The sequence below is a fragment of the Natrix helvetica genome, assembly GCF_964273705.1.
Source record: "Natrix helvetica genome assembly, chromosome: 1".
NCBI lineage: Eukaryota > Metazoa > Chordata > Lepidosauria > Squamata > Natricidae > Natrix > Natrix helvetica.
Genome location: NC_138548.1, coordinates 363536282 through 363563646, shown reverse-complemented (window position 1 = coordinate 363563646; position 27365 = coordinate 363536282). Strand labels below are relative to the sequence as shown.

The 27365-nt window shown below is 40.3% G+C and overlaps 1 protein-coding gene across 1 annotated transcript in view; it reads left to right on the top strand.

Annotated features, from left to right (window-relative positions):
• Positions 1-4814: 4814 nt before the first annotated feature.
• Positions 4815-27365, top strand: part of LOC309382504 (vomeronasal type-2 receptor 26-like) — a gene marked incomplete at both ends in the record, with an annotated part of 39552 nt that continues 17001 nt past the window's right edge. Inside the window, 3 exons of the mRNA XM_081934087.1 lie at positions 4815-5048; positions 5145-5317; positions 26272-26563. Of these exons, the coding sequence (XP_081790213.1) occupies positions 4815-5048; positions 5145-5317; positions 26272-26563 (699 nt within the window). The remainder of the gene's footprint in view (positions 5049-5144; positions 5318-26271; positions 26564-27365) is intronic.

Below are 27365 nucleotides of genomic sequence, written 5' to 3'. Positions count from 1 at the left end.
TACAAACTTATAGTGAACCACTCCACACTTGATTGCAGAAAATACAACTTCAGCAACAGAGTTGCCAATGCCTGGAGTGCAGTACCTGACACTGTGGTTTCTTTCCCAAACCACCAAAACTTTAACCTTAGACTGTCTACTGTCGACCTAACCCCATTCCTAAGAGATCTTTAAGGGGCGTGCACCAGCGTGCCTACCCTCCCTATCCTAATATTCCCTTTTATTTGTATTCATTTCATGTATTCATTATCATGTCTATACTTATATCTGTTATCTAACTCATGCTTGATGAAACAAACAAATAAATAAAATAAATAAAAATAAGAATGGGCAAGCTTCTGTCAGAAAAAATGTTTTTTCTGCTTTTTTTTTTTTTACAGATCCTTCTATATTTGTTTTCCTAGGAAGATAAGAGGAGCTGCCTCAAGTCAACCTCTTGAAAAGATTATTGCCATGCGTTCCACATGAGTCTTTTCTTGAGGATCACTAGGAAGGCACCACTGGTCAACAGTGAAGTGGTATGGACACACGTGGGTCCATCTCATTACATCCATATTGTCACAGGTCCTAGTAGCATTCCAGATTATTAGCAGGACTAGCTTTCTCTGCCAGCCAACTAGATTTTATGAGAGAGACATCCTCTGAGTTCATTATATTAAAAAGTGTCATGTGGCAGTAATCAGGATGTTTGCCTAGAAAGATTAACTGACTGATTAATTACTTTAATAATCTAGGTTGCTAAGAAGTCTTTGGATTTCCCCATATTTCATAGATCTTAGTTATATGTTTTTTAAGAAAATGATCTTCCTCTTAACATTTTTCTGTGGAATTGTTAAGAAATGTATCTTGGAACATTGTTCCCATATCAGCTGTTTTCCCAAGAAGTATTTCTTCAAAGGTAAAAGTGAAGAATCTTATAGAAATATTGTTTTTGTTTTATCAGATACAGAAAAATGCACCAAATGTCCAGATGATCAATATCCAAATGAGAACAGAGTCCAATGTATCCCCAAAAGAATAACCTTCTTGTCTTATGAAGAACATCTGGGCATCATCCTGGTCTCTTTTGCTCTACTCTTGTTCCTAACCACAGGAGTAATTTTAATCATATTCATTAAATACCTAGAAACACCTATTGTCAAAGCCAACAACCGGGACCTCTCTTACATCCTCCTGGTCTCGCTCCTGCTTTGCCTCTTGTCTCCTTTTCTCTTCATTGGTCAACCAAGGAAAAACACCTGCCTTCTCCGACAAACAGTTTTCAGCATTATCTTCTCAGTTGCCATTTCTGCTCTCTTGGCCAAAAGCATCATGGTGGTGCTGGCTTTTATGGCTACAAAACCAGGCAACCAAGTGAGGAAATGGTTGGGAAAAATGGTTGCCAATTCCATCATCCTTTCTTGTTCTGCTGTCCAAATTATCATCTGCTCCATCTGGCTGGGAATTTCTCCACCATTCCCTGACTCTGACTTCCACTCCCAGCCTGGAGAGATCATCCTGCAATGCAACGAAGGGTCCATTGTCATGTTCTACATCACCCTCAGCTACCTGGGCTTCCTGGCTGCCATCTGCTTCATGGTGGCTTTCCTGGCCAGGAATCTTCCAGGGGCCTTCAATGAAGCCAAGCTGATCACCTTCAGCATGCTGGTCTTCTGCAGTGTCTGGGTGACTTTTCTGCCCACTTACCTAAGCACCAAAGGGAAATATATGGTGGCTGTGCAGGTCTTCTCCATCTTGTCCTCCAATGCTGGTCTGCTGGTCTGCATCTTCATCCCCAAGTGCTGCATTATCATTTTGAAGCCTGACTTGAATACAAAGGAGCAGCTTACAATCAGAAGAAATGTAAAAATTTGACCGAGGAATTTCAAGTCTCAACATATTTCAACAGGCCACACCTAGAAAATGGTCCAAGTTTTTCTCCATAAATTAGTGGCCCAACAATTTTGCTTGAAATAATTAAAGGGCAGCTGGAAGTGTTCAGTGAAATTTGAAGTTGTTCACAAAGCTCTGTTGAATCCTCGAAGGAACTTATCTGTCCTCTGCCCTTAGCCTACTTGTGGTCTGAGATGCCACATTCAGGTTTTTGAAATATGACATTTGTAGAATAATATGGCAGAAACATAGCAGAGATATTTACAACAGAAATTTATGAACTTTGAAAATGAGAGGCAATTGTTGGGAAAGTTCCCAATTAAAATCTAAGGAAAGATTTTATTATTAAGAACCAAACCAGGGTATTTGATCCTGGACTGAGAATGATTGGGGTGACTTGTGGTAAATAAGAAATCATGTAAGACTTTCTATAAGTAAACTAAAATAACAGAGTGTTTTAAACTTTGAATGTTAACTTTGCTGTTGTTTAACCTGTTAACTATTTTTCTTTCATATATGTAACGTGTGACAGGTCAATTGGATTGCAAATAGTAGGTCTATACAAGCTTATACGTTTTTGACCTGCCTTGCAATGGAGGGGGGGGGAGCTATTCGTGTTTTAATAGATTTGTTGTCTAGTTTTGTTTTGTCTCTCTTTAAGGTTTTTTTATTTGGATTTTGTCTTTTAACTGTTTGAATGAAATAAAAACGTTAAAAAACATATTTGGTGAGGCTCTCTAAATATGCCATTATTTTAGTTGCATCATAAAAGTCTGTAGAGATTCTCAGTCATCCAAGTCATAGTTGTCCCAAAGGTATTTTTTCAGGAGGCAACTGGACTTTCTTGTTTTTTCTTTTGAAGATGGGGAATGGAAGGATTTATATTCCTTGCAGACAGCTGGTCATTTGCATCCTTTAAGAGCTGGGCTGTCAAACTTGCAGCCCGTGAGGCAGATGTGTTATATGCTGGCCACACCTCCACCTGATTTAGCGAAGAGCGAAAAAGTCCCAATACATCATGTGACGATGTGAGGTTGACACCCCTGTTTTAGAGGGTCGTTGAAGCACTTGGAGGCTTATCTGTGTCTCCAGGGTCACCTGAGTAGTGCTCCTGGTTCCTGCAGTCTGCAATCTTTTCCTCTGGAAATCCTTTCCTTCTCCCACAACATTCAAAGGGTGTTCATCCCAAATTGTATAGCTAGAAGTCTGTAGGGATTCTCAGTCATCCAGGTCATGGTTGTCCCAAAGGTGCTTTTTCAGAAGGCAACTGGACTTCCTTGTTTTTTCTTTTGAAAACATTTTGCTTCTCATCCAAGAAGCTTTTTCAGCTCTGACAGGATCTATCACTATCTTGTCAAAACTGAAAAAACTTCTTGGATGAGAGATGACATGTCTTCAAAAGAAAAAAAAACAAGAAAGTCCAATTGCATCATAGTTTATCTGCTGTTGGGGTTCTTTACAGTATTGGACTCAAGAAGGAGGGTAAACCAACTGTTCAATTAAAATATTATAGATAAAGAGCACAGGAGCTAAAATATAGCCTCATAAGATTTTTAGAAAATATTTTTTACAAACTTAGATGATTTAGGATCACAAATATATGATGTGAGGGAGGGATTTGGCATAAACTCCCAGTCAGAGGTTGGGATAACTCATATATCTACAAATTCTTCTTGTGGACACTTCAAAAGTTTCTGCGTGGTCACTGGGAGATGACTCTTATCCAGAAGATATTCTTTTATCTTTTTAAAATAGAAATTTACCAAGAGATCCTATTCACAAAAATATGTCATCCTGAAGTCATAAGATTCATTACCAAATGTACCTATTTTATCCAGCTATCCGCTAAAATGCAATGTTTACAAGAAGAAAAAAAAAGTGTTTTATCCAAAAATGTCAAATAGGAGTGTAAAGGGCCTGAATGACACCAGATTTTCTTTTCATTCAAGGCAGAACTGATATGAAAAAGAATAAAAAATAGGGCATTAACAATTTGCATTAATGTAATTAGTTTTATTGGGGGGGGGGAAGTAAAATCATTATGAAGATGGTGGTTGTTATGAAGAATCAAGTGATTTCTCCTCTTGCAGATAGAAACTTGGGCAGAGGGAGTATGTATCTGCTCATTCTGTCAACCATTGAACCTCTTCCTATATACTGCTACAGCATGAGAAAGCATTTGCACAACATTAAGCACATATTTGTCAGATTTTGAAGATAGCCAATGTGGACACAATCTGAAAGATGTAAGCCTCAGTCCCTTCGATGATAATGAAAAAGTCCACAGCTTTTCTTAGGAACATTGGCCTCCCATGCTGAGAGAAGGTCCAATATAGCCCCAGAAGTCATTCTGGGATTCAAATAATTGTCATGGAGATTGTAACCTAGGTGGATATTGGGAAGGAGCTAGAGATCCTGGTTGATCTCTTGGATGGCAAAAAGGAAGGAGAGGACTTTCCAGTAGTGGGTGAATACTCTCCTGGATATACAAGAGCACCATTCATTCATCCTCCATTAGTCCATATAACACATTTCAGTTGTACTAATACTTTTATTCTATATGTATTCTTTTGCATTCAGAGAAGACATGTGTTGTGAAGTTCATCAATGGAAACTTTTTCTACAAGTTTCTGGTTGTGAGACCATGTTTCTGAAGTTTGGATTATGGGGATTGTTGCTGGTATACCAGTGGTGGGTTGCAAGTGGTAGGCCCCGGTACAGGCGTACTGGAGCCTGCCCGGAGCACTAGGTGCCACTCCGGTATGGTGCTCTGGAGGGCCCACCTGCACGCCCGTGCTCCTTACCTGTGTTTAAAGTCTTCGGCACCTCTGTGCATGCACATGACGCAGACAGCGCCTGCGCGACACTCTGCCGAGCAGCTGGAGCGTCACGGAGGCTTGCGGAGGCATCGCTGGATGGCAAGATGCATGCGCGCACTGCACATGTCCATGTGGACACTGCAGGATCTAGAACCCACCACTGTGGTATACCAGCCTCCCTACTGTGCAGCAAGCTCCCTGTCTGAGCTGCTGGAGGCTGTCTTGGGGCTGGCAGTAGAGTTCCCCATTCTTATGGTTCTGGAGGACTTCAATTTGTCATCTCTGCGTGCATCCTTGGAAGCAGCCCAGGAGTTCATGGCCATCCTGGTGGCCATGGGCCTATCCCAAATTATTACGGTACTGGCTTGGGAGAGTGGTCTTTGGGGATTTAAGATTATCATAGTCAGATCATACCCTGGTGTCCTTAAGGCTCTCATATCCCCCCCTCCACAGGGAGGCTCAACCCATTTAGGTGGTCCATTCCTTTTCAACATCTATATGATATCCCTGGGTGAGATCAACCATCACCACAGGTGGAGTTATCTACAGCATGCTGATGACACTCAACTCTACATTTCCACTTTTGGTGACCTAAAAGATGCTGTATCTGCTTTCTTGCAATGTCTGTAGGTGGTAGGGGCCTGGATGGGGGACCACACACTTCAATTGAACCCTGGCAAGACTAAATGGCTTTGGGTAAACAGGGCTCTGGGATATGGGATCTTGTCATCTTTAACTCTGGATGGCGTGGCACTGTCCCAGAAAAATCAGGTCCACAATATCCACATGAGTTCTTCATGACTTGAGGAGTGGGTGGCAGTCATGGTTAGGAGAGCCTTTGCATAATTTTTGTTGTGCACCAGTTACAGCTTTTCCTGGATCAGGAATATCTGACCTCAGTCATTCTAGATGGGACTACCCTTGAAGAACATTTGGAAGGTATATCTGGTGCAGAATATGGCAGCAAGGGCCTCAAGAATGGCCTCTGTAACACCATTGCTCCACGAGCTTCATTGGTTACCAGTTTGCTTCCAGGTGCAGTTGTTGGTGATCAACTTTAAAACCCTGCATGGCATTCACTGGGATTCATGTAGGCAGAGGAGGGATGCATGTCTCATCAGCCTGATTATTCTGGCTGACAGGGTCCAGGAGGAGGGACTTATCTGCTGTTGCTTCTGCCCTCTGGAACATGTGGCCCTTGATGTGAGGTTGGCCCTCACCATAGATGATTGAGTAGTAACAGATCCTCCCTCCCTCCCTCCCTCCCACTCCACTCCGCCCTCCCCATGTGTCCTTGGCTTTAATATTTGACTTTTATGTTGAGTTTTACAGTTAAAACTGTTTATGTTTTAACTGTGTATGTAACTGTAAGCCACCCAAAATTACACTATGGTAAGATGGGTGGCAAATCAGTCAGTCACTCAGTCAGTCAGTCAATCAATTTCTACTTCTCAGCTATGTCATAAGAAAATTCCAATAGGAAACAAAAGCAACAACAAAAGCAATAATTCTTACTTTAAGAGATATAAAAGATATAATAGCAGTAATACACCGCATTGACATATTAATGCAGAGGGCCAATGAGAAATAGCAAGTCCTACAAGGACTGCTATAAACCAAAGAGCCCAGAGCCGATCTTGAATCCTATCCTTTAACCACAAAATGCTTCACAAATTCACTAACTGTCACTTTCTGTGTACATTACTTTCAATTCCTCATTTTCAACAGTTTCATTCTTCCTGTTTTAAACAAATCCATACATTTTGCAAAAAAACATATTTCACAGTTAGTAATGGTTCGGCAGGATTACAAATATTTCTGGTAAATTTTGAAATCATCCTAGCTGAAAACTTTGGTTCATATCTCTTTCTTCTGGGGCCTTCTATCATCCATAGGACTTATTGAATCTAATAGATCAATAGGCTATATTTCTTGATTCTCACAGCTAGATAAGCTGTGATATAACTAAAATAATGACATTTTAAAAGGCCTTCCCTATGCAATTTTTCTGGCATATCAACAGCATTTCCATTGCACCAGTGTCATTTTAAAAATATTTTGATGGGGCATTTCAGAGCTCATGTATTCTAAGATATGATACTTCAACTGTTCAAAAAAGAATGGGGACTATCTTGCAATTCAACTGGATAAAGTATGGAGGATACCATTGTCTGACCACCCTTTAATTTTTTTTTCAAGCAAAATCATTGGCCAACTCATGTATGGAAAATAGCTTCTAGATTGGCCTGTTGGAAAGTATGGAGAGTCAAAATTCCTCTGTTTCACATTTCAACATTTCTTCTGGTTGTAAGCTGCTCCCTTGTATTCAAGTCTGGCCTCAAAATAATAATGCAGCACTTAGGGATGAAGATGCAGCCCTGAACACCAGCACTAGAGGCCAAGATAGAGAAAACTTGCACAGCCACCATGTATTTCCCTTTGGTGCTCAGGTAGGTGGGGACAAAAGTCACCCAGACACTGCAGAAGACCAGCATGCTGAAGGTGATTAGCTTGGCTTCATTGAAGGCCCCAGGGAGATTCCTGGCTAGAAAAGCCACCATGAAGCAGATGGCAGCCAGGAAGCCCATGTAGCTAAGGGTAATGTAGAACATGACAACAGAGCCTTCATTGCATTGCAGGATGATCTCTCCAGGCTGAGAGTAGAAGTCAGAGTCAGGGAATGGGGGAGAAACTCCTAGCCAGGTGGAACAGATGATAATTTGGACAGCAGTACAAGAAAGGATGATGGAGTTGGCCAAGCTCTTTCCCAACCATCTCTTCACCTGGTTGCCTGGTTTTGTGGCCAGGAAAGCCAGCACCACCATGATGGTTTTGGCCAAGAGGGAAGAAACAGCAACAGAGAAGACAATGCTGAACACCATTTGTCGGAGAAGGCAGGTGACTTTGCTTGGTTGTCCAATGAAGAAAAAGGAGGACAAGAAGCAAAGCTGGAGGGAGACCAGGAGAATGTAAGAGAGATCCCGGTTGTTGGCTTTGACAATGGGAGTTTCTCGGTATTTAATGAATATGAATAAAACAAGGTCTGTGGTTAGGAACAGAAATAGGGCAAAAGAGATCAGGATGATTCCTATATGTTCTTTATAAGACAAGAAGGTTATTCTTTTGGGGATACATTGTACTTTGTCCTCATTTGGATATTTATCATCTGGACATTTGGTGCATTTTTCTGTATCTGAGAAAACCAAAAGGCAAAATTTCTTTAATATTATATCCTTTTACCTTTCAAGCAATACTTTTTAGGACAATAATTAATACCATGCTTGTAAAAGAATATTGATCAAAATGCTTTGGATAAATCCAGAATCATTTCCTCTGTTGTTACCCACCTTCCTGAGTGGAGATGGTCCCCTCTGGACAAGGAACGCAGTTGTAACAGCACACTGGCTCTCCTTCTTGAGCCCTTTTGACAAATCCAGGATGGCATTTTTCCACACAAATGGACGGAGGGAGCGACTAAGTAAAAAAAAAAAAGAATGACTAAGAAAATGTGTTAGCAATACTATCTATTCATAATGGAGATATACATGACAATTCACCAAGTAATCTTTAGAGTTTTTATTGGTAAATATGAAATCTCTAACTATATTACATTACAATGAAGTATTTTTCTATTTAACAAAGTTTGGAAGGATGGAACTGAAACAAGATTTAAGCATTAAATCAAAACCAGTGCACATGGCCTCCATTCTACATATATCCATGATTTTAAATTTTGGCAATGTATTTATATTAAATTTTGGAATAAAACATTCTAAATAATATGCATTAACATTTGATTCTATTTGATTTATTAAAATATGTATAACTGTGAAGAAGAAAGAAATTCTACACTTTAGGAAAGTTTTGTTCTGGAATGCATGAAACATTGCAAAGCTGCTCTCTTTTGAACATAGTAAAAAATGAACTTTTACTTAATATACATAAATAATTTCCTTACAAATTAGTTCTGCCAACTTTGAAGGGCACATTCTTTTTTATTTGTATATTTATTTCTTCAAATCTTATGGCTGCTAGGCTAATGAATTTACTGGACTTAGGATGTTGCCTCATTTGGTAACGAAATATTTATAAGAAAACCACAAAGCACCAAGAACTGCACAGTTTAACCCTGAACTATGAATATTCTTTTCTACCATTGACTGTTTAGTTTCTGTATCTGTAGTGAAAGAAGATTCAGGTGCTTTGGAAAATAGTTTGACCCCCTGTCTTTGTGGCAGCCCCTCCTCACATATTGGGACACTGCTATCATGTCTCCCCTAGTCCTTCTCTTAACTAGACTAGCCATGCTCAGTTCCTGCAACTGTTCTTCATATGTTTTAGTCTCCAGTCCCCTAATCATCCTGGTTGCTCTCCTCTGCACTTTTTCTAGAGTCTCAACATCTTTTTTTATAGTGTGGTGACCAAAACTAGATGCACTACTCTAGGTGAGTTCTTACTAGGGCTTTATAGAGTGGTATTAGTACCACACTATATGAGGTAGCATGAGGAATCTTTTGCTGAGCCCATGGGACATAGGTATGAGCCCTGTGGAAGAAACAAATAGTTCTAAAGCCCAGCTAGGTATCCAAGAAAAGGTATTTTCTGCTAAAGAACTGCAATTAGGAGACACCAACTGCCACAAAAAAAATATTGAAGGTCTCCTACTTTATCCCAATGAGGTGAAATAGAGGCATAGATAACTCTGGTAAAGTCTGGGATGCTTAAAAACATCAAAGATTATGGACCTGCCATTTCAGGGCACATTTTCCTCAACCAGGATAAGATTTCACTTATTTTCTAATGGGACCAGAGAATCATCCAGTCCAGGAGTTGCTACTGGTTTTATTACTTGTGTCAGACCTGCAGCTGTTTCCTTTTAGGATCTTTGGCCTGCCACACTCTCTATTATGTTACGATGCTTTTTCATTAATGGGGAATTAGGAGGGGGAATAGTAACGAGTAGAATTTGTGTTGTCAAAATAAAAAATTCTTTCTAGAAGCCCAAGGTCATATTTTGTCTCTGCATCTCTGAACCTGACCGGAACTGGATGGGTGGAACTGCCAGTGTGCCAGTGGAAGATTGGACCACGTGATGGACTTGTGGGTGTGGGGGCAAGATCATGAACTTTCAACTGGGTAGGGAAACCCAGGAAGCTTTCAGATTTGGGTTTTCCTCAGATGTACCAACATGTCTCTATTAATAAATTGGAACTTTGAGGAAAGCTCTGCCTTGGACTCTGATTTAATTTTGGATGATATTTGGAATGCTGACAACTTGTTCACAACCCATGCGCAATGCATGCGTGCGCTATTCAATGTAAATTGTTCTTTGTGCATGCGCAGAACAATTTACAGTGAACTGTGCACACACAGTCACTAAAAACCAAAATGGCAGCAGCCCAGTGGTGGCCAAGTAACTGGTTCAGGGAAGTGGCAGGCCTGGGTCACTGCCAGTTCTTCCACCCAGGCCTGAATTCCACTACCGGTTCAGTCAAGCTGGGAGCAACCCACCTCTGATCCAGTCATGATTCAGTTTCATCTGATTCAGTCCAAAATTGAATTCAGGCACTGGTCAATAGAATTGCTGTTTGAGGATAAGGAATAAGTGAATCTGAGGCTATTAGCAACATATTTCCCAGCATTTGTTTCTTTCTTTATTTGTTTGTTTATGAAACATTATATTGCTGCCTATTTACACATGGTCACTCAAGACACCTTGTGGGTGTTTCACTAATTTGATGGAGGGGCCACAAGAGAGCCATGGTCTGCATCCTAAAGAAAAATCCAATATTGAACGTGTCCGAATCAACTTAAAACTGTGTCCCTTATTAATTGATTTTTATTTAGAATATGTCGTAAAGGTGCAATGTTATTGGAGGATCTTTGAAATAGCTAATGAATGCCATTATGTGGTTGTGTCTTTAAGTATAAATGATTTGAGGTAAAAGCATGTTCAAATAATTGTAGTCAAATGAGAATGGTGGCACATTGATAGTAAGATATACAAAGATTTTTTATTTAAAGTGTATAATCTAATGTGAACTATAAGTGATGACTGTGGAAGAAGCGCATGAAAGTTATCTGTAACCAATTGACACGCTTTCTACAAGATGTAAGGAAGGATGATTCTTTTTTTGTGTTTTTGTTCAATTAAAATAATTTTTAAAAAAACTGTCCCTTATTATAGCATCTGCAGAATAATTTTGTGAATAGTACTGAATCCTCCCAAGCAGTAACTATAAGTTTTCTATTCCCCACTTCTCAATGAAGTCACCCATTGTGGTAATTGTGGGCTTAACCCACTTGAATTGGGTTCTAAGGCTTTGAAAAACAGAGATAAGATGGCAAAATTTCACCCACTTTGTTGAGCAATGTTAGCTCTGACAAAAGACCTTCGTAGAAAATAAGTCTTTGCCTTTTAAATTCCCCCAGTTTCATTCGGATGAGATCCTCTTTGGGGAGAACCAACACATTCATGATGACCAGATCTGCTGCTATCTCTCCATTTTGGTCTATGTAGAGTTTAAATTGGGAAAGATTGCAAAACTCATTCTTCTCCAGAAAGGGATGAAACTAGAATGGAAACATCCAAGAATTTTAGAAGCAGAAACCTTGACTTCTTATCCCATGTGTTCTTTTCACATTTGATTCTTTCTTCTACAGTTGTACAACTTGCAAATATTGTTCTCTAACTTCAAAGTATGCTTAATAAGGAGGAAAAGTGTCACCAACATCTTCATAAGTGAAGGAAAAAAGTTCAGCAAAATTTCTCTATAATATATTGACAGAATTTATATTAACAAAATGTAAAAAGCACAATTGGTTATTTATAGAGAACATTCTAGAGCAAGTGTCAAATAAATTGAACAATAAAAAATAGATTATTCATAAACTTGAAAGCAAAAGAGTGATTACCAAAAAGCATGGATTTTCAATATAAAAGTTGCCAATCTAAACTTCTCCCTAATAGACCAGAGGGGAAACAGGAGCAGATGAGCTAATTCTACTTTTTTGAAGGCTAAGTGAGAGAATCATGCAAGACTGTAAAAATAAATCAAGCAATTTTTTTCAATATCTTTCTGGTTTTCTTTCTCTGCCCATTATATAACTGCAGGCTTAGTTCTCCTTATCTAATCACTCCCTATGCACCACATCCTTTTCTGACATATTATATTTCTTCATAGATTGTGTGAATTCTGGTGATATAATCTGATTTCAGAAAAGTATTAAAAAACCTATTTCATGAAATGATGATTAGGAACCTAGTTATGCGAGGGCTGGATGGTAGGTCAATTAAGTGGACAAAAACTTTGTTAAAAATTGTACTGAAATAATGTTTAATATTTTTAACCTTTCTCATAAAAATGGGGAGTTATGATTAATAATAACTCCTTCGTTCTTGGTCACCATTTTTTCTATATCGTCATTAGTATAGTAGATAAATCTGTTTGATGCAAGATTTATAGAAATTCCTAGAAAAGCTAATTTCATCTCATTCCAGCTATGCCAAGTTTACAGAAAAATATTTATGATTTCCTCATAGGAAGAGCTGCATCAGTAAAATACAGTAGTAAAATATCTGAGCTTTAGCAATATGGGCTTGATAAATTACAGTACTTTAATGATACACTGGAAGAGGCATAAGGGATATCAAAATTGGTAAGTATATTTGTGAAAATATACTACAATCTTGAAATTGTAGTTGTTGGCAAATCAAATTTGAGTCAGCAGTAAGATGCTCGTGCAAAGAAGATAAATCTATCCATAAAAATATCAGGATATAAATATTCTGGTTTTGGGAGATATAAACTCACATACAGTTCCTCTGAAGGCACCATGCTTGGAGAAGAAGCATTGTACAAACCCTGAATCAAGTTTAGGGAAAAGTGAGGAAGCCAAGGAAGAGATCAAACGGTCTGCTCTTAGCCTTCAGAAAAGACAAGGAGAGGAGCTTCATTGCTCTATGGCAACGGATAATAACAAGTCTGGAAGCAGCTTTTTCAACTTATAAAATATTCAGATATCACACTCTTCCAATAACTGAAAGATGTTAAACAGAAGCTTAATATTTTCTCACTGTTGGTCCAGGGTGTCAGACATGATAACATGCATTCAGTCACAAGAGAGAAGATTCCGGCTGAATGAGAGGAAAACATTCTAGAAGGGGGAACCATTTTAGAACTGAACCAATAAAGCAGAAAAGTTCAGTCTCCCTTTCACTGATTTCCCTTAATGCAAAGATAGAGGATCCATCAGTTAAAAAGCTTTAACTAGGTTTCCTGCATACAGAAGTGGTCTTATTCATATTTATAAGTGTAAAATTATATGATGCTAACCACATCCATCCATATCTATACATACGGGCATTTATTTTAAAATGCATACATTCTTTTTAAAATTAGCCATGGTCAATATCAAAATGTATCTTTTTTAGTATAGTCTATTTGGAAAATTATCCTCCCAAGTGATTAGATTGGCCAAATCAAATTGGCCTTTTGTAGCACAAATAGGTTGAGAAGGTTCTCCTCCTATTTTGAATCCCCCAAACTAACTAGGTTTTATGGAGCCTTTTCAGGACCTCATACCTGCCATGGCTGTAGTCTTCGAGTGCCCAAACTTTCTTGCCCTTCCTTCCTTTCTCGCCTGGAATTGGAGGAATACGCAACATTCAAGGCATGGGCCAGAGTCTTAATGAAACTGTAATAATGTTCATCATTTGGGATCTGGAAATTGCTCCCTTTCTTTTGGGTTCCCAGTGACAATTTCTCAGTGCATCGTCTCCGGCCTTTGACAGAAAATACATGCTTTGAAAGAGAACATTCAAAAGACTCATCTTCAAACTGGGGGTTTAGAAAGAAATAGGGTTCAAAGGCATCATCTTTTGAGCTTTCCTTTGAAAGAAAAGCAAAGTTCCACATGCTATGAATGTATTTGAGCAGTTTATGCTTTCTCATTTCATACATTCCCAAACCTGTCATGATCCAGACTTTCCCTTCAATGGGTCCCGGCAAATCTTCAAAGGTTAAATGGAAAGGAAGAATTCTCTCCCAAATGGGATCATATTCTGCAAAATGAACAAAGGCATTGACTTGTCTCCACTTAGACATGGCCTCCCTGAAGGATTGTCTAGGCATAGTTGTTGAGAATTGTTGTGATATAACAACACAAATTTCATTCCTGACAAGCAAAGGAGTAAAAGTCCTCATGAAATTATCTCCTTTCTCTGTATCTGAAGCAAAGAGACCAATCAGGGTCCATCTGAAATGCAGGAGAAGTTGGACAGTTCCTGGGTACTGAAAACCTTGTTTGGGGAATGTCCGGTGGAAAAAAGGGAACTGACTTTTTTCACTCAGAGCCTCTGAAGCAATTTCAAGACTAATCTGAAAAAGTGATAAGACAATACAGTAAAAGGCATACAGTATATGATTTATCAACAGTAGATAAGATAATCCATTTGGATTCTTTTCATGAATCTGAAAAATTGAAGTTGTCATTATTTTGACTAAGATCATATGGAAAACATGAGCTTTCCATCACTGCTTAACTTTCAGTTGCCCAGAAGTTTTTTTTAATTGAACACAAAGCTTATGCTCACTTCACAAGTCTGTAGTAGAAGCTCCCAAAGCAATAAGAATGATGTTTTAAGAGGATATGTCTGTTGTGATCCTTACTTCCTCCCAACTATTGAGCCTAATCTTTGGCCATGATACCTACAAGTGTTATGGTTGGATCTATCACTCACCCACTACCACTCTACTCAATATACCAAATAGAGAAATAAACATACAAACCTGTGAGACTTTGTAGAGGCCAACTAATGTTGACATCTGGATAGAGATGTCCCTTTCGGCTCCGTCAACCAGAGTCAACAGGTTGTCTTTCCTTCCACAGCTGTAGTTGGGAACATTGGCTTCTCCAGCAGAGAGAATGTCTAGCAAGGCATCTGAAGTTCCATGTGTGTTCAAATAGTTGTCATGGATGTTGTAGCCAAGTGTCAAATTGTGTAACAGCTGGGGAGTTTTGTTGACAACTTGAATATTGAAAACAAAGTGTACTATTCTTGACTTATCATAAGGTAAACTAATGTAAAAAAAAGTTAATGTCAATATCAGCATTATCAACAGCAATAAAAATATATATTTTTTTATATTTAATACATTCTTTTTCTCTACAAGTCTTTTGAATCTTAAGCCAATATCGATCCAAAACCAGCGGCAAACTATTGTCACCCATCAAAATTTAATTTTAATCACTGCTGGTAAGAGAAGATGGAGATAGTTCCCCACCAGGGTTAAGTATCACAAATCCACCATAATATGTAGCAGTACCAATTTTCCTCAGTCCAGGAACTATTGCAAAATAATTTAATCATTCAAACAAAACCATCATAAATGAAAGAGGATTTTTGATAAGTGACCCAGAAAAGCCATTCTAAATCATCTATTCCTATAAGGATCAGGAAATGAATATCAATGAGTGGGTTAGAAAACTATGGAAACAAATGGCATGGGTTGTAAAGGAGAGGAAAATAATGTGGACAGTGTTAGAGCTCCAAATGGAGAGAATTCACACATTCATCACACTGTATGACTTACAAGACAGACTGATTATAAGGAGCCTTGTTGAAAAGCAATATGGTATGTGATGTTTCTGTTGCAGTGATGACTATACTAATGAGATGGTCTCCTGGTCTGTAATAGCTCCATGGTTTTTCTCCATCTGAATGTTCCAAACTCAGCGGGCACTTGATTCTAAGGTTCCCAGAGACTGGCATGGATGCTAGCAGCATAAGAACTACAAGGAGGAGGTCCATAATAAATAGAGATGAATTCATCCCTTTGCTGTTTCTAAATAATAACCAGAAGAGTTAGAGGAATTCAAAGAACTGTTACAAGATGAGAATACCAGCTGCTTTCCTGAATCAGACAGAGACAAACCAAATTTCATCTGGAAAAAAGAGAAAGTACATTCAAGAGCCCAGCTCCTACCTGTCCCAAAACGTGTTCTGAAGAGAATGTTGCCTGAGGCATTTATCCTTTTCTGATACAAGCGCCCTTCCATATTGCTTCAGTCTGTTGTTTACATTGAAGCAACCACTGGAATAGTAGCAAAAGAGACCTCAAAGACCATGTTGGTGAAAATCACAATGAGGTGCGACTTTTCTTTTGTGAACTTCTTCAAGGGTTCCATTTACAAATGATTAGTTGGAGAAAAATATTCTATAGAGAAACCACAAATGTCCCCTGGGGGCATTATTCTGTAGTGATTGTTGTCCTTGTCAGGACATGTCCAGAAGTGGAGCTGAAGTAGATAATTCAATCTCTTTGTCTTTCAACATGGCCTCTTGTCTCCAGAGACTGTTGGGGAAGGTAACACAGAGCTATGGAGTTTTATGTCACTCTTGGTTGATGAACAGTTTTTAACAGATTAACAGAGTTGGAAGGGACTTTATAGGCCATCTAATCCAACCTCCCCCTCAAGCAGAAGACCCTACACCATTTCTGAAAAATGGCAGTCAAATCTCTTCTTGAAAGTCTCAAGTGATGAGGCTCTCACAACTTCCAAAGGAAGCTGTTCTACTGGCTGATTGCTCTCACTGTCAGAAAGTTCCTCCTTATTTCTAGGCTGAATCTCTTCTTGATCAGTTTCCATCCATTATTCATTGTCTAGCCTTCAGGTGATTTGGAAAATAGCTTGACCCCCTCCTCTCTATAGCAGCCCTTTAAATATTGAAACGCTTTTAATGTTGGTGCTGCCTGTCTTGTAATGCCAAGGGAGCAGTCAGTACCCTTGAAAGGTGTCTAAAGTTAAAATGAGAGATGAAGATCTTTCAGTTAAAAAGAAAAGTAAGAAAGAGAGAGGAAAAAGAGAGGAGAGTAAAAAAGAATAAAATAAAATAAAAAAGAGGAGAGGAGAGGAAAAAAATCTTCAATCCAATTTACTCATATTTAAGGCAAACCATCCATTTATTTCTAAAATCTTGAAAAAATAAGAATAAAATAGAGAGAGCAACGAAGAAAAAGAAAAGAAAAAAAAACCCACCATCTTCCCAGCAAGATAATATAAAAATAGTATAAAAACTGCCACCAAGCTAGAAAAAAAGAATAGATTCAGTCTCTTTTTTTTTAAGATAAGAGACTTTCCAAGGTCACTCTGAGCTTTCCCTTAAGGCTTCTATTTAGTCTAAAGTAAGTTTCCAGATACTGATGCGCTTCATAATAATCAACTTACCAGAAAGTTAATAATGGAAAAAATGTGGGAAGAGTTTTGGGGCTCTTTTGAGAGAATTGGCTGAGTCCTGAAGGAGGGGGTGAATCTAGCAAAGGTGAAAACTGACTTGGTAGTGGCCAAAATTGTGTTGGGGTTTTGGGTTTTTTATCCTTTGTAGATAAACTGTGTTCTCTGTATGAAACCTTATCTTCTTTGGCACCTTTAATAAAGATGATTTTCACTTATATCCTGGAGTTACAGGCTATCAAAACTGGAAATTTAACTGGGGAGGAAGAGGTAATTTAAACTTTTGGAAACTAGAGAACTGTGTGTCAGTCAGACAATCTCATGTTTGTGCAGCAGCCCTGCAACGCAGGTCTCCAAAACTTTGTAGTATCACATCCTCCTAAAAAAATAAGTTATTTTGTGCAGTCCTCTCCCCAGTAGAAAAACCCATCATTTCTGAGGTTAGGACTGGGCAAGAAATAGCCCCTTTAATCACCGAGTGATGATTAATTAGTCATCTCTATGTTATGGGATTCTCAAACTTAGTGGCATTGCAAATGCTTCTGCCAATAAAAACAAAGAGCAAAGCAAATGTTGTTAAGTAGGACTCGTGCTCTGCCTATGCAAAGCAGATCAGGTTCAAAATTAATTATCATAGTCCTCATTTCTTATCACCACCACAATTTCATTCTTCTAGGGCAGGGGTGTCAAATTAGATTTCTTCAAAGGCCGGATCAGCATTGTAGTTCTCCACGGGCCTGCGGGGGGAGGAGGTGTTTTCATGGCCAGTTATCAGCCTGGACAGGCTCCTGCAGCACTTTGCTGGCCAAAATGGGGGGAGGGGAGATGCATGCAGCCTCCCTGCACCCCGTTTTGGCCTGCAAAGTGCTGCAGGAGGCCATCCTGCAGCATTTGGCTGCGTGGGGGAGTCACATGTTCTCCCCCATGCCACATTTTGGCTGCCAGAGGCACTGCTGGCTGGTCCTTTGCTATTTCCAGGCTGGCCCCATGGACCAGATTTAAGTACCCCATGGGCCAGATCCAGCCCGCAGGACATGAGTTTGATACCCTTGCTGTAGTGCAAGGTTTCTACTTGGCCATTTCCAAGTAGATAGACTTCAAATTCCAGAATTCCATAGCTAGCATAGCCACTACTGAGAATTCTAAGATTTGGAGTCCAGTCACCTTCAATTCGCCAAGATTTGAAAAGTGCTCTAGGGAGAGAGATAGCAGTCAAACCCAAATCTGGGCATAGCAAGAATCCCTGAAGTTCCTGCATTGCTGGTTGGAGAATTCTGAGGATAGAAGTCCACACATCTTAAAATGATCACCTGCTTCACACATTTACACAGGATGGAGGTAGGTTCCCACCTACCAGAATGTGTGCAATAGGGTAAACATGTTTTAAAATTGGTGAATGTGTGTAAAATGTGTGACACTTCCTGAGAGCTGAAGCAAACCACAGATAACAACAGCGTCCCCTCCTCTCCCCTGGGGCAAACTCACAAACCAGGGTTTCTTACCAAACCAGGCACATTTCTTAATGAGAATGGACTTCCATCCCTCTGAGCACAACCTGGCTTCAGTGAGACATGGCAGACATCATGGAGGACACCATGTTTTGCATCAACCTGCCTTTCAAAAACAGCAACTTGAAGCAAGAGCCACCAAGGATCAGTTTGCCTGGCATTAGAGTAGAAACCAAGGATTGTACAGTAGGACAATTTTCAAGTTGCTCACAAGATGTCCTCTATATGGCCCATTGTCTGGCCATCACTGTCTGGGTGGTCCTATAGATCCTCCAGCTCTTCCCTCAAGGGGGAAAATCATGGAAAGAAACATAAAAAACCCCTTATATCTACCATATAACATTCTATCCATTTACAAAACAAAATCTTCTAAAATTGTTAAGTGTCATCAAGGGTGGCAGTAAACTCCATAGCTGGAGTGAACTTCCGCAGCAGATTCTGGAGACAAGATACCATGCTGAAGGACAGCAGAAGTCAATTCCCTTGATGCTGAACTACTTTCATCCAGGATTGGTTTCTGGACATGTCTTGACAACAGTGACGTGCAGTGAGGTTTATGGCTGGTGAGGCACTGACACAGTGGTGGGTTTCAAATATTTTTAGACTTGTGGACTTCAACAGCAGTTACTCTTCTTGAGAGAAATAAATGGGCAAAAGAAGACCCAAATGTAGATACAGCACTTCCATCCTGCGTGGGTTAATTTGTCTCCCATTCACTCTCACAAATTTCAGGCATGAAGATAGAATTTGGCAGGCCCCTCCAGCATGGACCAGGAGGCAAATCATAGGCAAGGCAAAGCATAGATACACTGTGCTACTGAGCTAGGCTAAAACTTTGGTTCAGGCTAAATAGCTTTTATATTAAAGGCCCCGAACTTTGGTCAAGGCTATAGTTCCTCCTTCTGCCGGGAAGGAGTTGCTGAGATGACATATGGTATTTTTATCTGTAGCTGTGCAGACTGACCCAGATGGGTGTATCCTGTTGTTCACTTCTGCTTTTTACCCCAAATGCAATTGATAGAATTTGATAAGGTCTGCACAATTCTTGAGATGCGTGTAACTCCCTTTTCTTCCATTAACTGTAACCAAATATCTGTATGAGGCATTTTCCTCTTAAGACCATATATGTCAAATGTAACACCCAGTTAATGGACATGTAATTTGGAGTATAAGAACCTGCTCTTGTAAACCCCTTGGGGTTCAAACCATGTGCTTTGTTTGGGCCATTTGAACCTATGCATAATAAACTCTTTCCTGCATTGAAGACTTGGCCTAGTCCCTTCTTTTCTACAACAGTGATGGCACCCCAGATGGGACATTTGGGCTGAGGCAATATTTTGCTGAGGACCACTCAACCCCTCGGGTCCTCGGGGCAGCCGCTCCTGAACATCCTCCAGGCGCCACGGGAGTTTCCTCACTTCTGGGAGGAGGTAAATCTAATAAATGAAATGAAATGAATGAGGTAGCGACTTCCCTGTGAGTCCGATGGTGCTGTGAGCGAGTCCAAGAACCCTGCGGTGTAGGAAAGAAGGTTCGTGGGATTCCTGGCCAGGACGCGTGGAGTGACACCTCAGGCGAGTATCTGTAATAATTGTTACCTGTCTCACGTGAAGACAGAAGAGGGGACCTGATCTCTCCCCTGGACTCGGGACGGCTGTCCTAATGAAGTCTGTGTGAGGTAACTGTGTGGGAAGGTTAAGTCACCACAGTTCTCGTTAGTGACCGTGAGCACTGGTGCTACGAGTCGGTGGCAGTGTGTTAGGATGGGGGGGACCCAGAATGTGCCCAACACACCGTTGGCATGCATGTTGAAAGGCTTTGATAGCTATTTTAGAGACCCCTCATATCCCAAAGTAACAAAGGATAGATTAAAGTATTTGTGTAAAAATGTGTGGCCACATATGGGAACTGGGTGGCCGCCAGAGGGATCTTTCAAGGAGGAAGTTGCTGATGAGTTGTGGGAGATTATAGCAGTAGCTCAGGAAAAATACTCAGATCAGTTTCCATACATAGATCAGTGGGTAAATGCTTTGACTGAAAAAGCCGAAGATTGGTTACAGTGTCAGGCTGAGATGGTGCGTTTGTGTGTGGCACCCAGTTAATGTACACGTAATTTGGAGTATAAGAACCTGCTTTTGTAAACCCCTCGGGGTTCAAACCATGTGCTTTGTTTTGGCCATTTGAACCTATGCATAATAAACTCTTTCCTGCATTGAAGAGCTTGGCCTAGTCCCTTCTTTTCTACAACACTACAACCCAACCCCAATTTTCCAGATGACCTCTGAAATTGCACAGGTATTAAAAAACAGAATGGAGAGATCTATTCTAAATTCCAAAACCACTAATCTTATTTCTTATTTCCCAGCAAGATTCAACCAATCCTGGGACTCAAGACAACCTACAAAGTTACCCCTGCGTGGCCCCATTGGAGTCTGAAAACCAATCAGGATACCTGCCCTTACATAGGAATAGGAAGCAAGAGAGGTATAAATCTCTCTCTCTCCCTCCCTCCCTCCTTCCCTCCCTCCCCCCTCCCCCCTCTCCTCACCCCCCCATGAGCTCATTTGCCCGGGACCTCAAACCATGTGCTCCTGTCCACCATTAAACCATCTTTCCAAATAGCCTCCATGCTTCCAATGTCTTTCTCCCCACTTGGAACTGAACCCAGATGGACATTTTTTTCCAACACTGGAAAACAGGAACACTCCTTTGGAACTCTCTTACTTTTGCTAGTAGTTTGCTATCACTCTGAAAATGGAGCTCGTGAGGGCCGTGGGCAGCCCTCCCGGGCTCCGTTTTTGATGACAGAGGCATTGCAGGCCTGTTTCCAGGGTGTCCCCATAGGCCAGATCCAAGCACCCCGTGGGCAGCACCTGGCCCACAGGCCTTGAGTTTGACACCCTGACCTAGTTGATGATCCTCATTTTATTAAGGATCTGAATGTAAATATTTATGTTCTAAAATTCATTGTAATAGCATTGTTAAAAGCACTAAAAGTTGTGAATTTTATTTTATGAAAGTTTTCGTGTGTGGCAAAAATGTATTACTGACTAGAGCTTACAAAACATACATAAGCCCAAACCTAGAATATTGCTCAACTGTTTGGAATTCTTACCACATATCAGACATGAATACAATTAAGCAAATTCAGAAGTACTTTCCATAATTAACTGCCTTATGCACCTGGGCTTGAAATTCTTGATTAAGATAGTTTAGAACTGGGACATTTGTGATCAGTATTGCTTACAAAATTTTACACAGTAATGTCTTACCTATAAATTGTTTTTTTTTTTTTTAGTTTTAATCATAACGTAACACGCAAGTTAACCACTTTAAAAATAATCTAAAGCACTTTAAGCTTGGTTGTAAAAAAATCAGTTTTTGTAACAAAGTTATCAAAATCTGGAATTTCTTAACTGATTCAGTTGTATCAGCTACTAACTTTCACAGTTTTCATTCTAAATTAACTTCTTTGGATCTCATCCCAAATTTAAGAGGTTTTTTTTCAATTTAACTTTTTTATGAGTTTATTGAAGTATAAAATACAAAGAAAAAAACCCATGGAAAAGTAAGAGAAGAAGAAGGGAAAAAGAAGGGGTATAGTGTAATGCAGCGGTTCTCAAATAGTGGGGGGCGCGCGAGGCTCCGTAAAGGGGGGCGTGAAGGCTCCCTTTCCATCTGGGTGCAACGGCGGCGAAGGCGTGAGCGAGGCATAATATATCCCACCTGGAAGTGGCAGCACTTCGGACTGTGGATTTTCATTGGAGCCGCGGGCTGGAGCTGTGCAAGAAGCCTGCTCGGGCGGGGGTGGGAGGGAGGGAAGCATGGGACCGCCCGTCTTCGCCACCGCGTAGCTCGCCTCCCCGCCAGCAGCTCCACTGCCAGCATTCCGTCTGGAAGCGGAAGCGCAACAGCCGCTGTTGGGGAAGGGACAAAGGGGCGGCGGTCGCCCGATCTTGCCACCGCCACCCCTTCGCCCCTGGTAACGGCGACTGTTGTGCTGCTGCTTCCAGCTGGGATGCTGGAGGAGCTGCTGGCAGGGAGGGAGGGGAGGAGGGAGTAAGGATAGACAAGCAAGAGGGAAAGAGGAAAGAAAGCAGGAGGGCAGAAGGGAGGTGGAAGGAAGGAAAGAAAAGCAGACACGCCGGAGGGAAAGAGGAAAGAAGGCAAGCAGGCAGGAAGGAGGCAGAAGGAAGGAGGGAAGAATGAAACTGGAAGGGAGGCAGGGAAGGAGGGAGGGAGAAAGGAAGGATAGGAGGATAGGGAAAGAGGAAAGAAGGCAGGCAGGCAGAAGGGAGGGAGGTGCAAGGAAGGAAGAAAGCATAGATAAGCAGGAGGGAAAGAAGGCAGGCAGGCAGGGGGAAAGAGGAAGGAGGGAACTGGAAGGGAGGTAGGAAGGAAGGGAAGGAGGAAGGGAGGGTGGAAGGAGGGATAGACAAGTAAGAGGGAAAGAGGAAAGAAAGCATGTGACTACGGTGGGAGACGAGGAAAGACCGGTGTGCTATGTTATGCAGAGGTGTACTTATAACAATTTTATAGACAAATGATACTATTTACAGTCGCGCGGGGGGGGGGGGGGCGAAATGTTTTCTTCTTCCTAGGGGGGGCATGACAGAAAATAATTGAGAAGCACTGGTGTAATGGGATGAAAAACGAAAAAGGCACCAGCTTCTGACTCTCTTTGGCACAGTCGAAGATAACAATATTACAATCACAACCTTTTGCTTTTACACAACAGTATGTGCAATCCATTTCTGTAAAAATAAGCCTGTTGAATTGAAATTTCATTTTCTCTAGTTTGAAATTGCTTCCGGATTCTGTGTTTGCAATAAAGGGGGGGGGAGGAGAGAAACCACCAAACCCCAAATTTAAGAGTTTTTTTTTTAAGAGGGCATACATAAGTGCACTATTGTCCCTGGTACATTTTATTAGATGACGTATCATTGGTATTTAACACCTGACAAATTGTCAAAAATGTAAAAGAATGTGTCAAATCTATGTTGGAAATATAAACAGTTTGAAGGTATCTTCATCATCTTTGTTGGTCATGTAAGAAAGCTAAGAAATACTGAGATCAAATGGGATAAAATGTATTTTAAATTCACAGAATTCTCAAACTAAATATATAATTGAAACCAGAAGAATAAAGTTGTGGGTTGAATTTGGAACAGAACCAGTATCCTGCTCTGATGACTGACACAACTATTTATTGCTTCCTTGGTTAGGTCTCACTCTGTTCATTCCTTCTGCTTTTTCAGGGTTTCCTGTGAAATTATTGTGTTAATGGACTGGGCTCCAGGTAGTCTGATGGTGCTTTGTAAATGCTTTCATGTTTTAATACTAATGAGTTTTCTCAATTTCAATAAATCAGAATAGAGCTGGAAGGGACCTTAGAGGACTTCTCTTAGAGGACTTCCCTTGCTCAAGCAGGAAATCTTATACCATTTCAGATAAGTGGCTGTCGAGTTTCTTCTTGAAAGTCTTCAGTGATGAAGCACCCACAAATTCTGAAGGCAAGCTGTTCCATTGGTTAATTGTTTATTTGCACTTCACCCTAGCAGAAACATGCATTGATTACTGTTTTTTGTTCCCTCCCTAAGACACTATTTCTCATTGTCTGCAGTTCACAAATAAGATTGACTTAAGTTGTCCTTAGTTCCATCCTAGGTTTTTCCTCCTTTGTGCAGCACCGGACAAGGGCAACTTCAAGTAGTATCATACCTACAGGCTTTGTCACTCATGACTGAGAATGGAGGTGATAGAAACAAGCATATTCCTTGTTGGTCAGGTTTTCTCCCAACCCAAACAAGAATGGAGAGCACATCCATTGAGGTCAATTTTGCCCCTGAAATTTCTTGTATCTTCTAGAGTCACCCAACCATTATTGTCGAAGCACATGCAGAACTGCCTCAAGTCCCTAATCCACATGCAAAATGGATGGGCAAAAGCTCCATGTTCTTTTTGCCATCTGACCCCTTGTTGCTGACTTCTGTAGACTTTTCCCCTCATTGGGCACCTGCCTGTTGACTCACTCAGAGTTTAGAGAGTTGATGTCTCCCCTTAGTGCCATTATCCAAATCATAGTGATTTAGGTGTTGTTTTGATGCTAAATCCCTAAAGATATTTTGGAAAACTTGTGGATGTCACACAAACCCAGCCATAACATGTTTTCATCTTGGGGGTAGAAATGGCTCTGGAGAAAGAGAACACTTGGGGAGGCTTTAAGGACAGACAGGTACTGCATTTGTTCTCCTGACCTTCAGATGTAAAACCTTGGCTTGACTTTGGATTAAGAAACCCCTGAAGTTCTCTCTTGGAAGAAGGTTTTGGTTATCTCCCACCTTTTCATATCATTGTTTCTTCAAAACAGATGCAAGGCTGGAGACGCCATCAGGAACACAAATCATATTGCTGCTTCTGCTGCCCCAAGCAGTCTTAGTGGGTCTCAGACCCAAATGTCCTCAGACTCTGAGGAAGAATGAGGTGGACACAGGAAACCATTACAAGCCAGGAGAATTTATCATTGGTGGCATAGTCTCTGCAACAAAGGCTGATTTTGAATACCTATGCTTCAATAAATTTCCTTTAACTGAATTATTTATGTAAGTCAAATTTCCTGCATAGTATGTTGTTGGTAGTTGTGAAGTCGTGTCCGAACCGTCGCAACCTCATGGACAACGTTCCTCCAGGGCCGTGCCTTTTGGTACCATCCATGAGGTTTTCTTGGCAAAGATACTGGAGTTGATTGCCATTTCCTTCTCCAGTAGATAATGTTTTGATCTCACATTGCATGAGAGCCACTTTATTCCTCTCTGATTTCTAAAGTTTCAGCCTCCTCTCTTGCAATGAATAGTTCCCTTGATCTATGAACTTTTCTCTCTTTCTGTCTCATTTTGTCCTTGGGGAAACATTTTCCACTCTGCAGCTGATATGAAATTCTCAAGTAAATCACCAGAAGAAATCTTTTCTTTTTCTGGATCCATTTTTCTTGATATCCTCTGAACCCAGTTGGACTGTGGATGAGAAGAGGTGATGATTCTTCTCTTCTACTCCTTCCTTGTCCCATTAAGGGGTCAACACGGGTACAAAAATGCAAGAATATTGTATTTTTCTCTGCAGTAATACATTTTTTCTCAAACATTTTTTTTTCTTGAACCAGAATTCACTAAGTTAAAGAAAGAATCCCAGGTCACAATTGACTATCAATACATGTGTGAAACTCAATTGGGATCTCTGAACAATGAACTAGAAAAGATTCATAGTGGATGGATTTTGTATATGGTAACTGCAACAAGATATTTTTTCCATTCCTTTCTTTCCTTTTCTTCTTAGAGTTCAACTTTTATTCTACATAAATTTCTTATTAAATATAAAATAAAAATAAGCCAAATTTAATAATTAGATTACTTCAGACATAAGGTGCATTCATCTTAAAATAAAATATGTTGAAAGACCCCCATTGTTCCATTCAAATACCAAAGACAGTTTTTGGAAATAATCCATTCAAATCAGGAATGAAATTCAGGAGGTTTTGACAGGTTCTGGAGATCTGGTAGTAGAATTTTTGAGTAGTTTGGAGAATGGGGAAAGGCCACCTCTGGCTGGCCCCAGATTGGGGTGAGAATGGGTATTTTGCAGTATCCTTCACCTGCCATGCCCACCAAGCCATGCCCACAGAACTAGCAGTAAAGAAGTCTGAATTTCACCATTGATTCAAATATATAATGAAATGCTCTCAAACATCTTTGTCTTGGGTGGATTAAAATATTATTGTTCAAAAGGGTTAATTACATGTTCTTTCCACTGATTAAGTTGCAATATATTCATATTTTCAGGAGAGCAGCAATGGAGCATTGGAAATTGCTGTCCTTCCTTATCACCATCCAAGAAATCAACCAGAACCCCAACATTTTGTTCAATGTCACTCTGGGATACAACATCTATGACAATTATTTCAGTGCACAAATTACTTCAGAGGCTTTGCTGGACCTGCTTTCAGAGGGGGAAGCCAATGTTCCCAACTACAGCTGTGGAAGGCAAAGAAACACAGTGGCCGTTCTTGAGGAGGCTGATACTGACATCTCCATCCAGATTTCAACCATACTAGGCACCCACAAAATCCCACAGGTGTGTCTTTGCTGAGAAGATGAATTTTTAGTCATGCATCTTTCAGTTTTACATTTTACATCTTCTGTTATAAATGAAGAGCAACGTTCTAGTATAAGAACTGTATAAAATAAGGATGAAGGTTCTACCAAATGGGAGACGAGAATCTGAGCAGACAAATCCCCTGAATGGCACTCTTAATGCAGATTTTGCATGTCTACTGACCATTCACAAGAAGAAAATGCTACACTGAAGTGAGAAGAGAAGCAATGTAAAAGTAAAATGACCAGAGACCCCCTACAAAAGTGGACAATTCCACCATTAGGGCTAGATTTTTGGTTTTATGGGTCTCCAATAAAATAGTGTTTCCTTTCTTTCCTTTTCAGATCAGTCACAGTTTTATTTCCCAGATTCTGAGTGATAAAACTCAGCTTCCTTTCTTTTACCCAATGCTCCCTGCTGAAGGGGTCCAGTACCTAGGGATAGTGAAGCTGGTCCTCCATTTCAGGTGGACCTTGGTGGGTCTTCTTGCTCCAGACACTGAGAATGGACAAAGGTTCATGAGGACATTGTCTTCCATGCTGATAAAGAATGGCGTTTGCCCAGTTTTATTACAATCCTTTCCCCCAGATCTCCAAAAGCTATTCATAGACATGTATCTATACCAACATTGGAGGAAGGTGAAGGTTTTTATTTATGGTTCAGACATAAATACATTCAATATAGGGTTTGTAATTATGTATCATATATTTGAAAGACTTATTGAACCTCTTAGAGGAAAAATCCTGGTCACTACAACCCGTTGGGACTTCATGACCAGTAT